This window comes from Balaenoptera physalus, assembly GCF_965194825.1.
Source record: "Balaenoptera physalus genome assembly, chromosome: 19".
NCBI classification, from domain to species: domain Eukaryota; kingdom Metazoa; phylum Chordata; class Mammalia; order Artiodactyla; family Balaenopteridae; genus Balaenoptera; species Balaenoptera physalus.
This window is the reverse complement of record NC_138900.1, coordinates 14,452,388-14,466,432: the sequence shown is the minus strand read 5'-3', so window position 1 is coordinate 14,466,432 and position 14,045 is coordinate 14,452,388. Positions and strand designations below refer to the sequence as shown.

At 57.5% G+C, this 14,045-nt stretch overlaps 1 protein-coding gene across 7 annotated transcripts; it reads right to left on the bottom strand.

The window, feature by feature from the left end:
• Positions 1-897: 897 nt before the first annotated feature.
• DPF1 (double PHD fingers 1) lies at positions 898-13,913 on the bottom strand. 7 transcript variants are annotated; one of them, XM_082439377.1, is made up of 12 exons: positions 13,760-13,913; positions 8,039-8,199; positions 7,857-7,964; positions 6,322-6,449; positions 5,957-6,046; positions 5,484-5,562; positions 5,158-5,289; positions 4,210-4,260; positions 3,998-4,117; positions 2,788-2,900; positions 2,155-2,266; positions 898-2,019 (listed from the first exon to the last, which is right to left on the bottom strand). In XM_082439377.1, the coding sequence occupies exons 1-12, from the start codon at positions 13,900-13,902 to the stop codon at positions 1,949-1,951; spliced, it is 1,308 nt and encodes a 435-aa protein (XP_082295503.1). In that variant the 5' UTR covers positions 13,903-13,913; the 3' UTR covers positions 898-1,948. The 7 variants fall into 7 exon arrangements, with proteins under 7 accessions (XP_082295503.1, XP_082295497.1, XP_082295498.1 ...); XM_082439371.1 differs by having other exon boundaries at positions 2,155-2,236; positions 13,760-13,907; XM_082439372.1 differs by lacking the exon at positions 13,760-13,913 and adding an exon at positions 9,638-12,663.
• Between the last annotated feature and the right edge of the window lie 132 nt (positions 13,914-14,045).

Sequence of the window (14,045 nt, the reverse complement as noted above, 5' to 3'; positions counted from 1 at the left end):
GCCTGTGCTGGGTCCTAACTTCATCTCTCTCCCCAAATGTGCCTCCCCCCTCTTATTCTCTCTTCCGCTCTCCTATTTTACGTGCCCTGGTTCCCTGCCTCCCCACATGGAATCTCTTCTGCTTCTCTCTCCAGATCCCTGTACTTCCTCCTCTGTCTCTCCCCATGTGTCTGCTGTTTTTTATTACTATTATTGCCTCTCTCCCACTAAATCATCTCTTCTGTCCTCTTCCGCCATAATTCCTCTGGCCTTCTTCATCTACATCTCTCTCCAGGTCTACGTCTTCCCTCTCCTGCTCTTTTTCTCATTCTCTATAAATGTGTGACTCCTATCTGTCTCTCTCCTGACTGTTCTTGTGTCCTGGTTCTCACTCCTCACCTCACCTCACCCAAATCTGTCTTCCTCCTAATGTCCCTGGATCTATATCCCATTGCCCATTCCCCTCTGTTCTTTGCCCCACATCGGGATAGGGAGCTCCAGGTGATGTCTGGGTGTAGGATGAGGCACCCCTGGCACCCCTGATCCCTACCACAGCCCCGAGGGGAGGGGCCCGCCCCCAGTCTTCATCTTTCCATCCCTTCCCTTCCCCCAGTCCCCAGCTTCCCGCCTCCCTCCTCACTGCTTCCCCGTTGCAGCTGCAGCAGTCCGTTGCCAGGGCAACCACAGCTGGCTGGGTGGGAGCCCCCTCCACCCCATCCCCCCCTTCTCCTTTCCAGCGAGGCAGGGAGGAGCTGGGACAAAGCCAGAGAAAGGCGGGGTGCAGAGGGGAGCTGGAGGGAGATGGACGTAGGGCCAGCTCCAGCTGTTAACCTCGGTTGCTTCTCCCCCAGTGAGGCCCCATCTCCCCTTCTTGGTGACGCCCCAAACCAGCCTGGAGAACGAGGCAGACGACGTGGGCAGAGGGGTCAGGCCCAGTTTAATACACGGAACAAGTTAATTCACAGCAGAGGCAGGCAATAAAGGAGACTCGTTTACAAGGGGGGACACGCCTGGATTGGGGGAGACCCCCCCAAACCCACCACCTCCCCCACTTGCAGTCTCAATTTCCCTTTTTTTTTTAAACCCGAACAACAAACACACACAACCACAAGAAACAACCACGCCCCCTTGCGACCCGAAAATGGCCAGCGAGGGTGGCAGGGGGCAGCCCGGCCTGGCCGGTAGGGAATCGGGGCGGGGGAGGAGGAAAATCTAGTCCATTGCAGAGTCTGTGCTTCTTATTCCAGCAGGCGCTGGGCAGGGGCCCGCCTTGCCAAGGCAGGCACGGAGTGGGCTCGGGGCGGGGCTCTCAGGGAGGGAGCAGGAACGGAGTTCAAAACCGTGGTTCACATCATGCAGTATCCACAGTGGGCACCAAGAGAGGGCGGGGGGTGGACACCACACCCACCTGCCCTGGGCACAAGGGGGGAATGGTGCCCACCTTGGGTGGGGAGGTGGGAGAGCTGCAACTCCAGGGACTGGGGGGGAGGAGCCGCCAGGCAGGAAACTGGCGGAGACTGGTGCCCAGTAGATGCGCTCAGCAGTGCCCCCTCCACCCAGCCAGACCTTATAGGACTCTTTGTTATATATTAATTTCTTTTTTTTTTTTTAACTTTTTGACTTTTTCTTTAGAAAAAGGCTTTGTCCGTGCCCCCAGCTGGCATCCACCACCCCTCGTGCCCGCCCAGAGGCGGGGTATGGCTTTGAGGGGAGCAGAAGCCCCTGGTGCCCATTTGCGAAGGGGTGAGGAAGGAGGGAGGAAGGGAGAGGACCCTGCTGGGCCCACCAACCCACAGGGCAAACATTCCACTTGCACAGAGGGGAGGGGGTGGCCCAGCCCCCTCTCAGGCTCCCCCCGCCCCCCGGCCCCTTCCACTGTGGGGCATTAAGGATGGGGAGAGACTGGAGGAGCTCCAAGAGGCAGGTAGGCAAGCATCACCCCAGAGGTCCAGGTGAGCCAGAGCCAGGCCTAGGTGAGGGTGATGTAGGCAGAGGCCTTCTCTTTCAGGTGCCGAAGACAGAGGTGACAACTCCAGCTCCCTGTGGCGAGGCCGGAGGACAGGGAGTTAGGCCCAGGTCTGCGCAGGGCTGCCCCGACCCCCTCCCACCCAGCGGACAGCAGGAAGACCACTGTCCAACACCGCACCCCCGTGTCGGGCCCTCCTCTTCTCTCACCTTCCGGGGGCTCCGCCATGGGGGGACTCAGGCAGTACATGTGGTAACCCCGATCGCAGTCGTCACAAAACAGCAGCTGGTCCTGGGAGGTGAGACCCGCCCAGCTGGCACCCTGGGGGCACGGGTACCAGAAACCGGGGTGGGGGGCGGGGGCAGGGGCCAGGTCAAAGGGGCTGGAGGAGGTGGTCCCTTGCAAGACAAAGGGCTCTGAGAAGGTCATCTTTGCAAAACCCTGCTGGGCGACGAGCAAAACACCCCTGAGGACTGTCAGTTTGCAGTTTGTAGTTTAGGTTTTATAGGATTCTGTGGAACACTTAAAATGACACGGAGATGGTCTGGAAGCCATGGACGTGGGTTCAGGTCCCAGCCGTACCATTTTCCTGGCTGGGTGACCTTGGGCAAGTCTAGTCCCCTCTCTGAGCTCGGTTTCTTCTCTGTGAAGTGGGAACAAGATCACCTACCTCAGGGCAGTTGGAAGGAGTCAGAGAGTGAAGAGTATTAAGTGCCGGGCTCAATTAATGGATACTAACGATAGTCATAATACAGGTTACTGGTGTTCACCAGGGAGGGGGCTCCAGGGAAAGGAGGCCGCCTGGGGGCATGTCCCGGGGAAGGGGGTGCGTGGGCACTCACGTCGTTCTCCGAGGTGCCACACAGGCTGCAGGACTTGCACTCGATGCACTGCCAGCGGTAGGTCCGCACAGCTGCCGTCATGTTCACCGTGAACTGTAAACACGAGGGGTGTCCTGGGGGCCAAGGGGCAGGGATGCGGTTAGGCCTCATCGTGCCCCTGGTGGCTGCTGACCCCCGGGGAAGCAATGGCTCAGCCCCCATCCCTAGCTCACAAGGCCCACAGCCCGACCCCACCCAGCCCACGGTGCCCAGAGCCTGTCCCGCAGGCAACGCTGCCCTGGCCACCAGTCTCCTACCCAGCCACCATGGCAACCACACTCTGCTCCCCAGGACACCATGGCAACCGCATTCCATTACCCACGGTGCTGTGGCAACCACTTTCTACCACCCACAGCACAGGGGCAGCCACGTCCTGTTAACCACCGTGCTGAGGCAGCCACATGCCATTACCCACAGCAGAATGGCCAGCCGGTTCCATTAACCGCAGTACGTGGCAACCACAGTCTCCCAGCCACAATGCCATGGCAACTGCCTTCCACAGAGGGGTCCCCACACCCTGGTTCCCTGCAACCCAAGCCCATTACACACGATGCCGCAGCAACCACACTGTTACCAACATGACTGTGCAGGGTGCTAACCCACTGGTCAACCCACCACCCCAGCACAGATGTGCAGCCACTACCCCAGGCCACAACAACCACCTTCCACTACACCCAATCGCCATGACAACCATACTTCACTACCCATAATACCATGACAACCACAATTCATTAGCCACTGTGTTGAGGCAACCACCGTCTATTACCCACAAGTCCACCTTGGGAAACCACAGTCTATTAACCACAACTCCAAGGCAATGGCAAGTGCCCTCTGTGATCCACAGCACCCAGGCAGTGGCAATCCATTACTCGCTATCACAGCCCACTTCCCACGATGTTTTGGCAACCATCTTTCACTGTTCCCCATGCCAGATAAGCACATGCCGGTACCCACAATGCCATGACAACCACATCCCATTGTTCCCAGAGCCTCCCTGACCCCACTCAGTTTCCCACAATCCTCAGCAGTTGAGTCGGCTGTTTATCCTCAGTGACCCTGGGATGCTCTGCATCCCCCTCACCAGTCCTCTCACTCCTCTGCCTTCTCTCCTCCAGGTCTGGACTCCTGGAGTCCTCTCCACCGCAGCCCCCAGAAACCTCAGGTTTCTCACCTGATCGCCCACAGTCGGCACAGGAGATGAGGTCCTCGGGACACCCCGTCTTCTTGGAGCCACCCAGGCAGAAGTCACAGTAGCCATTGGGGATGACAGTGCCATCAGGCGCCTTCTTGGCTGAAAGAGAGCAGGCAAGGGTTGGCATGGGCAGGCAGGGACACTCAGTCAAAGGCTGCTACAGAAGTAGGGGCAGAGGGAGGCGTCCCTACCTGTGTGTTTCCTCTGTGCCTCAGGGACCCAGGCCAATTCTTTGTAAAACTCTGGGGATGGGGGGACAGAAAGAGGGGCTCTCACCATAGGCAAGCCTCCACCCTGCCCCCAGCCTCAGCCCCAGGGGTGGACCCCTTCTCCAGGCATGGAGGAGGTGGGGAGAGGGAGCAGCTACCCCAAGCTGTGGCCAGTAGCAAAAGAGAGTTGGGGGATCCCAAATAATTCTCATCAGGACCCCCCAACTCTTTGAGGACAACTGATACGTCCTCTTTATTAGGTAAAAACTTGGCAGATGCAGCTTTAGGAAGAGCCCCCTGCTTCCCCGCCCATACACACTTCTACCAGACAGCCCCCCCGCAACTAAGCCCCGACTAAATAAAAATTAGGTGGACACCACTGGCTGAGATCTGGTATGGAAACAGACATTCAGAAGGAAAATTCTGAACACAGAGGTGCCTCGGTGCATGGTGGGGATGGGATGAAGAGACTGCCCTCTCCCGCCGAGGGGTGGGTGGAAAGATGGTTTTTCCACTGGCAGAGCCTCCCCCCAAGCCTTCCCCCATCCCTCAGCTGTCAGGGTTGGCACCGGATTGGCATGGGCGGTCGCCAAGGGTTCCCAGGCCACGGACCCTGCCCCTCGTCCAAAGCTTAGCAGAGAAGGGAGAAAGGGAGGCAGGGAGGGAGGGGAGTCATCTATCACCCCCCCTCCCCAAGCTCTAATTGAAACAATAAATCAGACCCAGAAATATTATGCCCGGCCAGGAGCGAGGGAGAGATGGTTGGTTGCCATGGCAACCTCAGAGCCAGCATCCCCCATGGTTGGTGGGGGGAGGGGACCGCTGAGCTGGAGATTTTCCAGAAATGTCTAATGTGCCCCCTCCCTCCCAGGCTCCTTAGCCCCCACTCCCAGGGCCCCTCACCACCCCACGCCCTGCCCGCCTGCTCACGTTTATGGTTGTTTTTCCGGTGGAAGGGCAGGGCGTGGCGTTCGGCGTTCTCCTCCCCCTCCTCCTCAGCCAGGTGGGTGTGGGTGTAGTGGTAGCTGAGCCCTGGCCGGTTCTTATACCGTTTCCCACAGACTGGAGAGTGAGCAGGAAGGGCCGGTCAGCCCTCCCAGCCCGCCTCTGCCCTGGCCTCCAGGATCACACCTCCACCCTCTGCCAGAGGCCTGAGCATCCCCAACCAGGGTCCAGAACAGAAGGGAGGGGGCCAGGAGGGGAGAGGTCTCTGGGCCCCACTCTCTCTCTCTTCCCCCCTCTTCAGAAAGACTCACTATCACAGACATACGGCTTGTCTCGGTCCTCCAGGGAAGCGGTGTCCTGGCGTTTCCGGAGACCCCCGATGCCATATGCCTAGGGGAAAAGTCATGAGTGAGGGGCCAAGAAAGGGAGGGAACTAAAAGAATTTTCATCATTTGGGCCTGAAAGTCAAATCACAGCTCTGCCACTTCCTAGCTGTGGGCCTTGAGTAACTCCCTTGATCGCTCCAAGGTTCAGTTTCCTTATCCGTGACACAGGTATGAAGCTAGTTCTAACCCACTGTACAATCTCTGTTTTGCAAATGGTTTAATAGACCCAAGCCTCAATTTCCTCATCTGTAAAATAGGTATAAAAATCCCCTATCCCTTCAGGCTGCTCTGGGGATTAAATGAGGTCAAACTGGGGCAGGGTCTGAACATTGTACATACTCAATAAATGGGATCTGCATTCAGCGGAGGAGTGATGGAGAGAAACTTTGGAGTGATACCTTTCCTTTGGCCCTGTTCTTCCTCCTGGGAATGTCATCCTCCAAGTCTTCCACTTCAAGATCATGTGGAAACTCCAGCAGCTGCTGTTTCTGGGCACCAGGAGAAGGGAGATTGGGGTTAAGAAAATGGGGTATTGTTCTGCTTTGTGGGTGGGGCGGCTCTGGGCGGACTGGAGACTGAGGGTGTCAGGGCAAGTCAGGAGGTCTTCCAAAAAGAGATGACGTGTGGAAGCATAGAGACTTAGGATGCCCAAAGGCCCTAGGGAGCCAGGGGAGATTTCAGAGCAGGAACAGGATGGGCCAGGGCAGGAGACAGGGGTGAGAGGGCAGCTGTGGCCCCTGGCGGGGGGGTGGGGGGATCCTACCTGGCAGTCCATAATGGTCTCCTCCTCCTTCAGCTCTATCTTCTTCTCCCCTGTCTCAGCACACAGTAGAGCCTCAAGGACCGGCCCTTCTGGGAGGCCGCCCTCCTTCTTCAATGGCGCCTCACAGTCTGGGGACAAGGGAGGAGGGTGTCAAGTGGGGAACATGTCCCTGGAGGGCTCCTCAAACTGCCCAGATTGGAGAATCGTGCTCTTTGCTAGAGGGAAGAGGCTTTCCCACACTCAACCAGCAACAGACTCAAAGAGTCAACCGTACACCCTTCCAACAATACTTCCATACATCCTTTCCAAGGATGCCCAGACCCTGGGGAAGACACAGCCAGACCCTCAGAGCCACTTGCACACACTCAAGGGGAGACATGGCCAGACCCTCCTATATAACTACATACAGACATGTAGGAGACCCCACCCAGACCCTCACACCTGGAGAGAACAGACACTCAAACAGGACACACATGGACATACACAGGGGACATACATACAGGTCATCTGAGACAGCCAGACACACAAAGGAAGAGATACACCCAGACACTCAGATATACCCAGACACAAGGAGAAGACATATCCAGACCCTTGGGCAGACTGGCACACCCAGCAACACTCCAAAAGAGAACATTAGACCACCAGATATACCCAGACCACATGGGGAAGACACAGCCAGACCCTACCAAACACCTGAACATACTTAGGGGAGATAGACACACCTAGAGAGAGTCACTCAGGTGGATACACATACACACAGGAGAGAGAGACACTCCCTCCAATACACCTGGACCCACACATATCCTTGGATATGCCTGGACAGGGGAAGAGAGACAGCCAGTGACTCTAATAGTACTGGACACATTCAAGAGAAGTGATAAAACCAGACACTCAGAGCAGCACACACATGCAGAAATACATCTAATACACCAGACAGACACTCAGGGAAGAGATTCTCCCAGACATTCCAAAGCATCTGGTGCTCAAAGGAAGAGAGAGCCGGACCCCCTGATACACCCACATCAGGAACTGCTGGACACTCTGATAGACCAGCCACACAAGTGGAAACAAACCTTCTAATACACTTGGACACACCTGAAGAAAGACACAGACACTGAGATACACTCTATTACAAAGGGAAAGAGTTACAACCTGACACTGATACATCCAGACACACTCAGACATCCACAGAAAGCAATACAGTCAGATACTCTGATACATCCCAGCTCACAAGGGAAGAGATACAAAGACTGGATACACCTGGACACACATAACAGATACCACTCTGTCCTGAAATACGCCTGGACCCAAGTAGGATAAGATACAGTCCAAAGCTCAGTCACTCAGGGAAAACTGGAGAATCTCCGGACGACACCCAGACACACAACGGCAGACACAGCCAGCCACTCAGACACTGGCTAGGAGGGAAATAAAGGCGAATGCTCAGAGGCACACCGGCATCACCACACACTTATCAGCGTGTGCTGTGGGCACCCATGGGGGCCACCGAAGGCACAGGACGGAGCTCCACCCACCAATCTTGTACTCGCAGGGCCGAAGTCTGGGGTCTTCCAGGATGTTGAGTCTCCGTTTCTTTCTCCAACAGCGGGCGGGGTACGTGTAGATCTGTCCCGGGGCCAAACCTGGAGTGAGAAGGGCGGTAAGAACGCGGCCGCGAAGCCACCGCCCCGCCCCACCCCCAACCTCCCAGCCGTACCCGGGCCGCGGTGGGTCTTCTCCATCCAGATGTAGCAGTTGTTCTGGGCCACGCCGGTCTGCGAGTCGAGGAACGGCAGGCGCAGGCTGCGCTCGGCGCACAGGCGTGCGTTGTAGCTGCGGCAGTGCTCGATGGCTTCTCGGTAGAAGTCCTCGCCTAGGCTGCAAGGGGCGGGTAGGCGGGCGGGCAGCTGTCAGCAAGGGCAGGCGCACCGGGTCGCCCGGCACCCCTCCCCCAGCCCGCCCGTGGGGAATGGGTGGGCCGACTCCTCCAACCTCACCTCTCCCCCGCTGTCGTCGCTCCTGGACCCAGGAGCCCCCAACCCGGGACTCAAGCAGGCCTTGAGCCAAGGAGTGGATACACACAGTATAGAAACAGATAAAAATACACCGGGACCCATCCATACAGGCACATATCCAAATACACAACACAAACAAATCGCACATAGTCACTCAGGATTCACACACAAAGAGAGACATATCCCAAGACTCACAAAGGAGAAACAGACACATCTCACATATGTGCTCACACAAACATCTACTGAAAAACACAAGTATCTCAAGTCCCATAGTGTAGAAGCAGACAGATCACACACATATACATGCACAAATATATATATCACATATCCAAAGACACACAACATAAACAATCACCCACACAAAGACACACAACATGCAAACAGATGACACACCACACACAGACACATCCACTTACTCATGCATCCAAAGACACACACAGATACACAAATGTTAAAAAAGAAAAAATGTTAAAAACAAACTACCCACATATGCACTTACACACATATCCAAAGACACAACACAAAAAAATCACACACACACACACAATCCAGATACACTATACAAAGAAATCACACAGATTCACACAGGATACACACACACATTCACGAAGATACACAATATAGAAACCAACATCTAAAATACCACATACTCAAACACACAAAGATACACACATACACAACATAGAAACAGACAAATCCACCCATAGTCACAAAAATTTGCACATAAGTACATGCATACCTACATATCCAAAGACACAGAACATAAATGATGCACAGTTTCAAAGGATATGTACACACACTCAAAGACCAAAATATCCAAAGACACCTAGTGTAGAATGTGAAACAAATTAAATACATATCCACACACATATCCAAAAAAAAACCAGAACCCGAACAAGTGACACACACTCCACAACCCAAGACAAAGGTAGTGTGGGCTTCACTCAAGTTTACCAAGGCCCCCGGGCCCCCAGGCCATTTCACCCTCTCCCCAACCCCGGGGGTCGCAGGGCGGGACATGACCCCCTTTCCCGAAGAGGGCGCCAATAGGGCTCCGAGTTCCCCATACTCCGCGCTCCTCCAGGAGCAGCGCGTCGGACACGGTTCTTGCCAGAGACCCACATTCACACACATTCGCAACCCCGCGCAGCCCGGCCCACGGTGACAGCCCCCCAGACACCCCATCGGCCCCACCCCCAGCCGCCACACACACACACACACACACACACACACACACACACACACACGCCCGCGCAGACCCGCTCGCGCGCCCTCCCCTGCCTCCCGCCGGCCCGCAGCACCTCAGGGGGCCGGGGATGACCGTGGCCATCTTGCTCCCAGGGTCCTGCCCCCAGCAGGTCCCCGCCGGGCCGGTCCTCCCAGCGCTCGGGCGGGCGCTGAGGCCGCCCATCCATTCATTCCCGGGGGGCGGGAGCACCGGGACCACAGCCAATCAGGGTGGCGGGGTGGGCCCACCCGGGCCATGCCGGGAGTGGTAGTTCCCCGCCCGGGGCTGGCGGGACCCCGCAGAGAAGCGGGTCAGAGGTGGGGCCGGAGGCACGCACAGCCACTCACGCGCGCTCACTCATGCACACCTCTTGAGTCTCACACATGGGCCTACACTCACCCATGCACACCTGGACTCGCACACACCCACACGCGGCAGCTTACACACACATTCACACGTATACTCACAGCGTCCCACGCAGACTCACGCACACTCCCTCTCCCACACCTTCGCACAGACTCACATACATTTACACTCACACAAACACTTCAGTGCCAGGAGACTTAGAGACACCTTACAGGTGCCCACACGAACGTCCCACCAACGCGTGGCTCACTGACACCGCCCCCTCCCCCTAGTCCCTCCTAGCTCGGGAGAACCCTCTCCGGTCCCCCTCGGAGCTGTCTCTCTCACAGGGACCCCGCCCTACTCAACCCCTTCCCAGGCCTGACAGCAGCTGTGCTAGTTAGGAGATATAGCCACACCTCCTGGGTTCAAATCCTGGCTATGCCACTTGGTGGCCGTGTGACCTTGGGCAAATGACTTAACCTTTCTGGCCTCAGTTTCCTCATCTGTAAAATGCAGATGATGGCTCATTGGATTATTGTGAGGATTAAATGAGTAAGCATGGGTAAAGTGTTTTAAAAGTTACCTGGCAAGTAGTAGGTGTTCAATAAATTCATTCATTCCACAAAGAGGACCTGATATGTACTAAGATGTAAAATGGTGATAGCTAAACATTATTAGAAAGAATAATGCTGGGCACATAATAGATGCTTAATAAATATTTGTTGAATAGCAATATACTGAGTAGCCACCATGTGCCAGGCACAGTTCTTTAACAGAGATTAACTCACTTGATCCTCATCCTGACCCTCCGGGGTGATATTATCATTACACCCATTTTCCAGATGAGGAGGTGAAGTCACATGCCCTCAGCTCCTGGTGGCTGTTTGAAGGTGGGACTAAGAGAAGAATTCACTCACCCAGATGTCTGTACCCAATTGGTCACCTCCTTTCTCCCACTGTCACCCACACTGACTCTACCCTAAGGGATGCCCAGAGAGGGAGCTGACCTACCAAGTCACAACAATCACCAAGTCCCACGCACACACACCTGGAACACACCCCCCCACCCCATCCAAAGTTCGTGTTCAAGTTTGAACCCTTGCATGGATGAAAACGCCCACCAATGTCTTTGTCCACCAGGGGGCTCTCCAGCAGACAGAAGAGGCATAAGAGCCTTCACCTCTTTTGTCACTTGACAGCCCCACCTCACCCTGGTGAGAGAGAGCCCCTCAGGGTGTTCCACACTCATGGTCACTTCTGGACACACACACACACACACACACCTCTAGTCTTAGACCCCTTCTACAGGCTCTTCCCCATCTCCCCCAGGTAAGGCCTTGACCTCCCCCTTCCCGAGCCCAAACAGCAAGGAGTGGGTCTCTACTTCACATTTGGCCTAGAGCAGATGGCAAGGGGAGTAAGTCCTCACACTCACTCTGGCCTCCAGGTCCCTACAGTGGCCACCCCATATCTCAGCCACGGTAAGCCCTGCCCCGCTCCTCCCAACCGGCCAGCTCAGCTCAGAGTGCCCTTGCCACCTTCCTCTCTCACCTTCCACCACCCTCACAGATCTTCCAATATGCCCTTACACTTTCTCCCACACCTCTAGCCTCAGACCCCCCGCTCACTTCTGCCCCACCCCAGAACCTTTGCATCAGTTTTGGTCAGCTTGGAGCCTGAGTGTAGAACACTCCATCACTTCCCTGGACGCCCTTGTCCACCAGCACAATTTGACCCACAGCTGACATTTGGAGAGGGGTCTCCCTTCCCTTCCTTACCCCTAGTCACCTTCAGAGACCCCTCTCCCACACTTGAGCTCCCCTGCCCAAACAATCCTCCTGTCCCCATCCCCCAGCGCCCTGTGTGGAAACTGGACCACAAATGAAATCAATATTGATACTACCAATAATAATCACTACATTCAGTCAGTGTCAGGCTCAGTACCAAGTGCTTTACAAACATCACAGCAGCACCATGAGGTAATAAGAGCTGTTATGATTCCCCAATTCACAGGTGGTAACACTGAGGCTTGGGGCCGGGGGCGGGGGGCGGGCAGGGGTGGGCAGGAAATTAGCGCTCAAGATGGGGTTTGAATGATGCAGGCAGCCAGAACTGAGAGCTGCACCCTCCACCTCCCACTCCCAAGGGGATTTGACTCGCATTCTCTCAGGAGCCAGTCCCTGCCCTCACCCCTGCAGACCCCTAGGAAGATGAGAGCAAAGAAGGGTGCTGGCACTCCCACCTCCAAGCTTACTCTGGCCTTCAGGTCCCTGCAATGGCTACCCCATACCTCTTCCAAGAGGTCTGGGCCGGGGTCAGAGTGAGGATGTCTGGATACCTATAGATCCACCAACCTGCACAGGAACCCCGTCCCAGCCACTTTGAGGGTGTCCCTCATAGGGGAGACAAGTCTGTGTGGAAGACTTAGAGTGAGAGGGAAGCAGAAGTGTTGTCACCGTTACACACCATTTCACGCTGACCCCAGCCCCGTACACCCCCTCCAAGCCCTCTGCCCACCGCAAAGCCACACGTGTAGGCGCGTGCCTGTAAGGTCCGGCCCCCTCCTCTCCCAACTCCCCCCTCACCAGAAACCAGAAGCTACTGGGCGCCTTCGGTCCGGCCACCTGGCACAGCCTTTCTGGAGGGCGGGGGCGGGGGATGGGGGGCGCCCCCGGGGCCCTCTCCCCACCTCCACCCCCCAGCACAAGTTGCTCAAGGTCAAGGTGGCGGGTGCCAGGGGTTGGGGGAAGGGTGGGGGAGGTCGCCCAGGCCCCTTTGTGTGGCGCCGCGGGCGTTCGCCCTCCGCCTCCTCCCCACCAGGCCGGGGAGGAGGGGGAGGGGAGTGCCGCGCACGCCAACCCGGGAGGGAGAGCGGGAGCGGCCGCGCGCCTGTCACTCCCAGCCCGCTGTCACCGCCTGGGGAAGGGGGGTGGGGAGCGCTGGGACCCAGGAGTTCGGGATCCCGAGGGGGGAGCGAGAGAGATGGAAAGAGAGGGAAGAAGAGAGGTGGAGAGAGCGAGGGATGTCTAGGAGAGGTGAGGGCTGGAAGAGAGCTAGCTTTGAACCCAGGCGTCCAGGATCCCAGCCACTGGGCCCGGGAGGACGCTAACACTCGGAGGAGGGACGCGGACAGGGAGAAAGGGAGGGAATCCCCGGAGGCTGAGGGCGCTCCCAGCACCCTCTCCCGAGGCATCTAGTCCCCAAGGGGATGAGAGATGCTCTCGTTAGATGTGTACGGGAGGAGAGAGGGAGGGATCCCACGGTCTAAGCTGAACGGGGCGTCGGGGCTTTAGGTCCTGAAGACCCGGGAAGGAAAACAGCAGGGATCTAATCGGGGACCCCCGACGTCTCAGCTCCCACCCTGCGGCCGCGCGGACCGAGGTCCCCGAGATAGAGGGGGGGAAAGAGAGAAAGATGCTTTGATGAGGGGAAAGGGTGGTGGAGACCCCGGAGACTGAGGTCTGCACTTAGGCGTACGTACTCCCAGCCCCAGGCAGGGGCAGGCCCGGCGCCCCCAGAGACTCGGAGGAGGAGAGAGGGAGGAGGAGGAGAGGGAAGCCCCTACCCCCACTCTGGGTGGGGAAACGGCCTCCGCCACCCCCCCAGCTCGCGCCACATTCCTTCACTGACAGCGACAAAGAAGAGGCGCCCCCGCGACCCCCGAGGGGCTCCCGCCCCCAGCCCCAGGGGGCGACAGGGGGTGGCGGGCCCCCCCAGGGGAGGGGGGGCAAGCTGGGGGCCCACATTCAACTGCCATCCGCCCACTGCGTCCCCCTCCCCAGCGAGGGCGGGGGAAGGGTTCGGGTAGGGGGCGGGATGGAGGGACGTGGACGGCGGGGACACTCACGACTTGAGCGGGTTCTGAATGGCGGTGGCCATGGCCCGCTCGGCTGGACCGCCTCCGGCCCGGGGCGCCGCTGCCGCCGCGCGCGGGCCCAGCCCGGCCTGCGCCGCCCGCTCTGCCGCCCAGCGCGCTACGATTTCATTCATTCTTGGGGCTGCGGCGCGAGCGGAGCGGGGCGGGCAGGGGGCGGGGCTCGGCCAATCCCCTCACCTCCCGGCGCACGACGGGACGTGGAGTCTAGGGGCGTTCGGCGGCGCCCGAGGGCGCCCCTGTCCGGACTACACGTCCC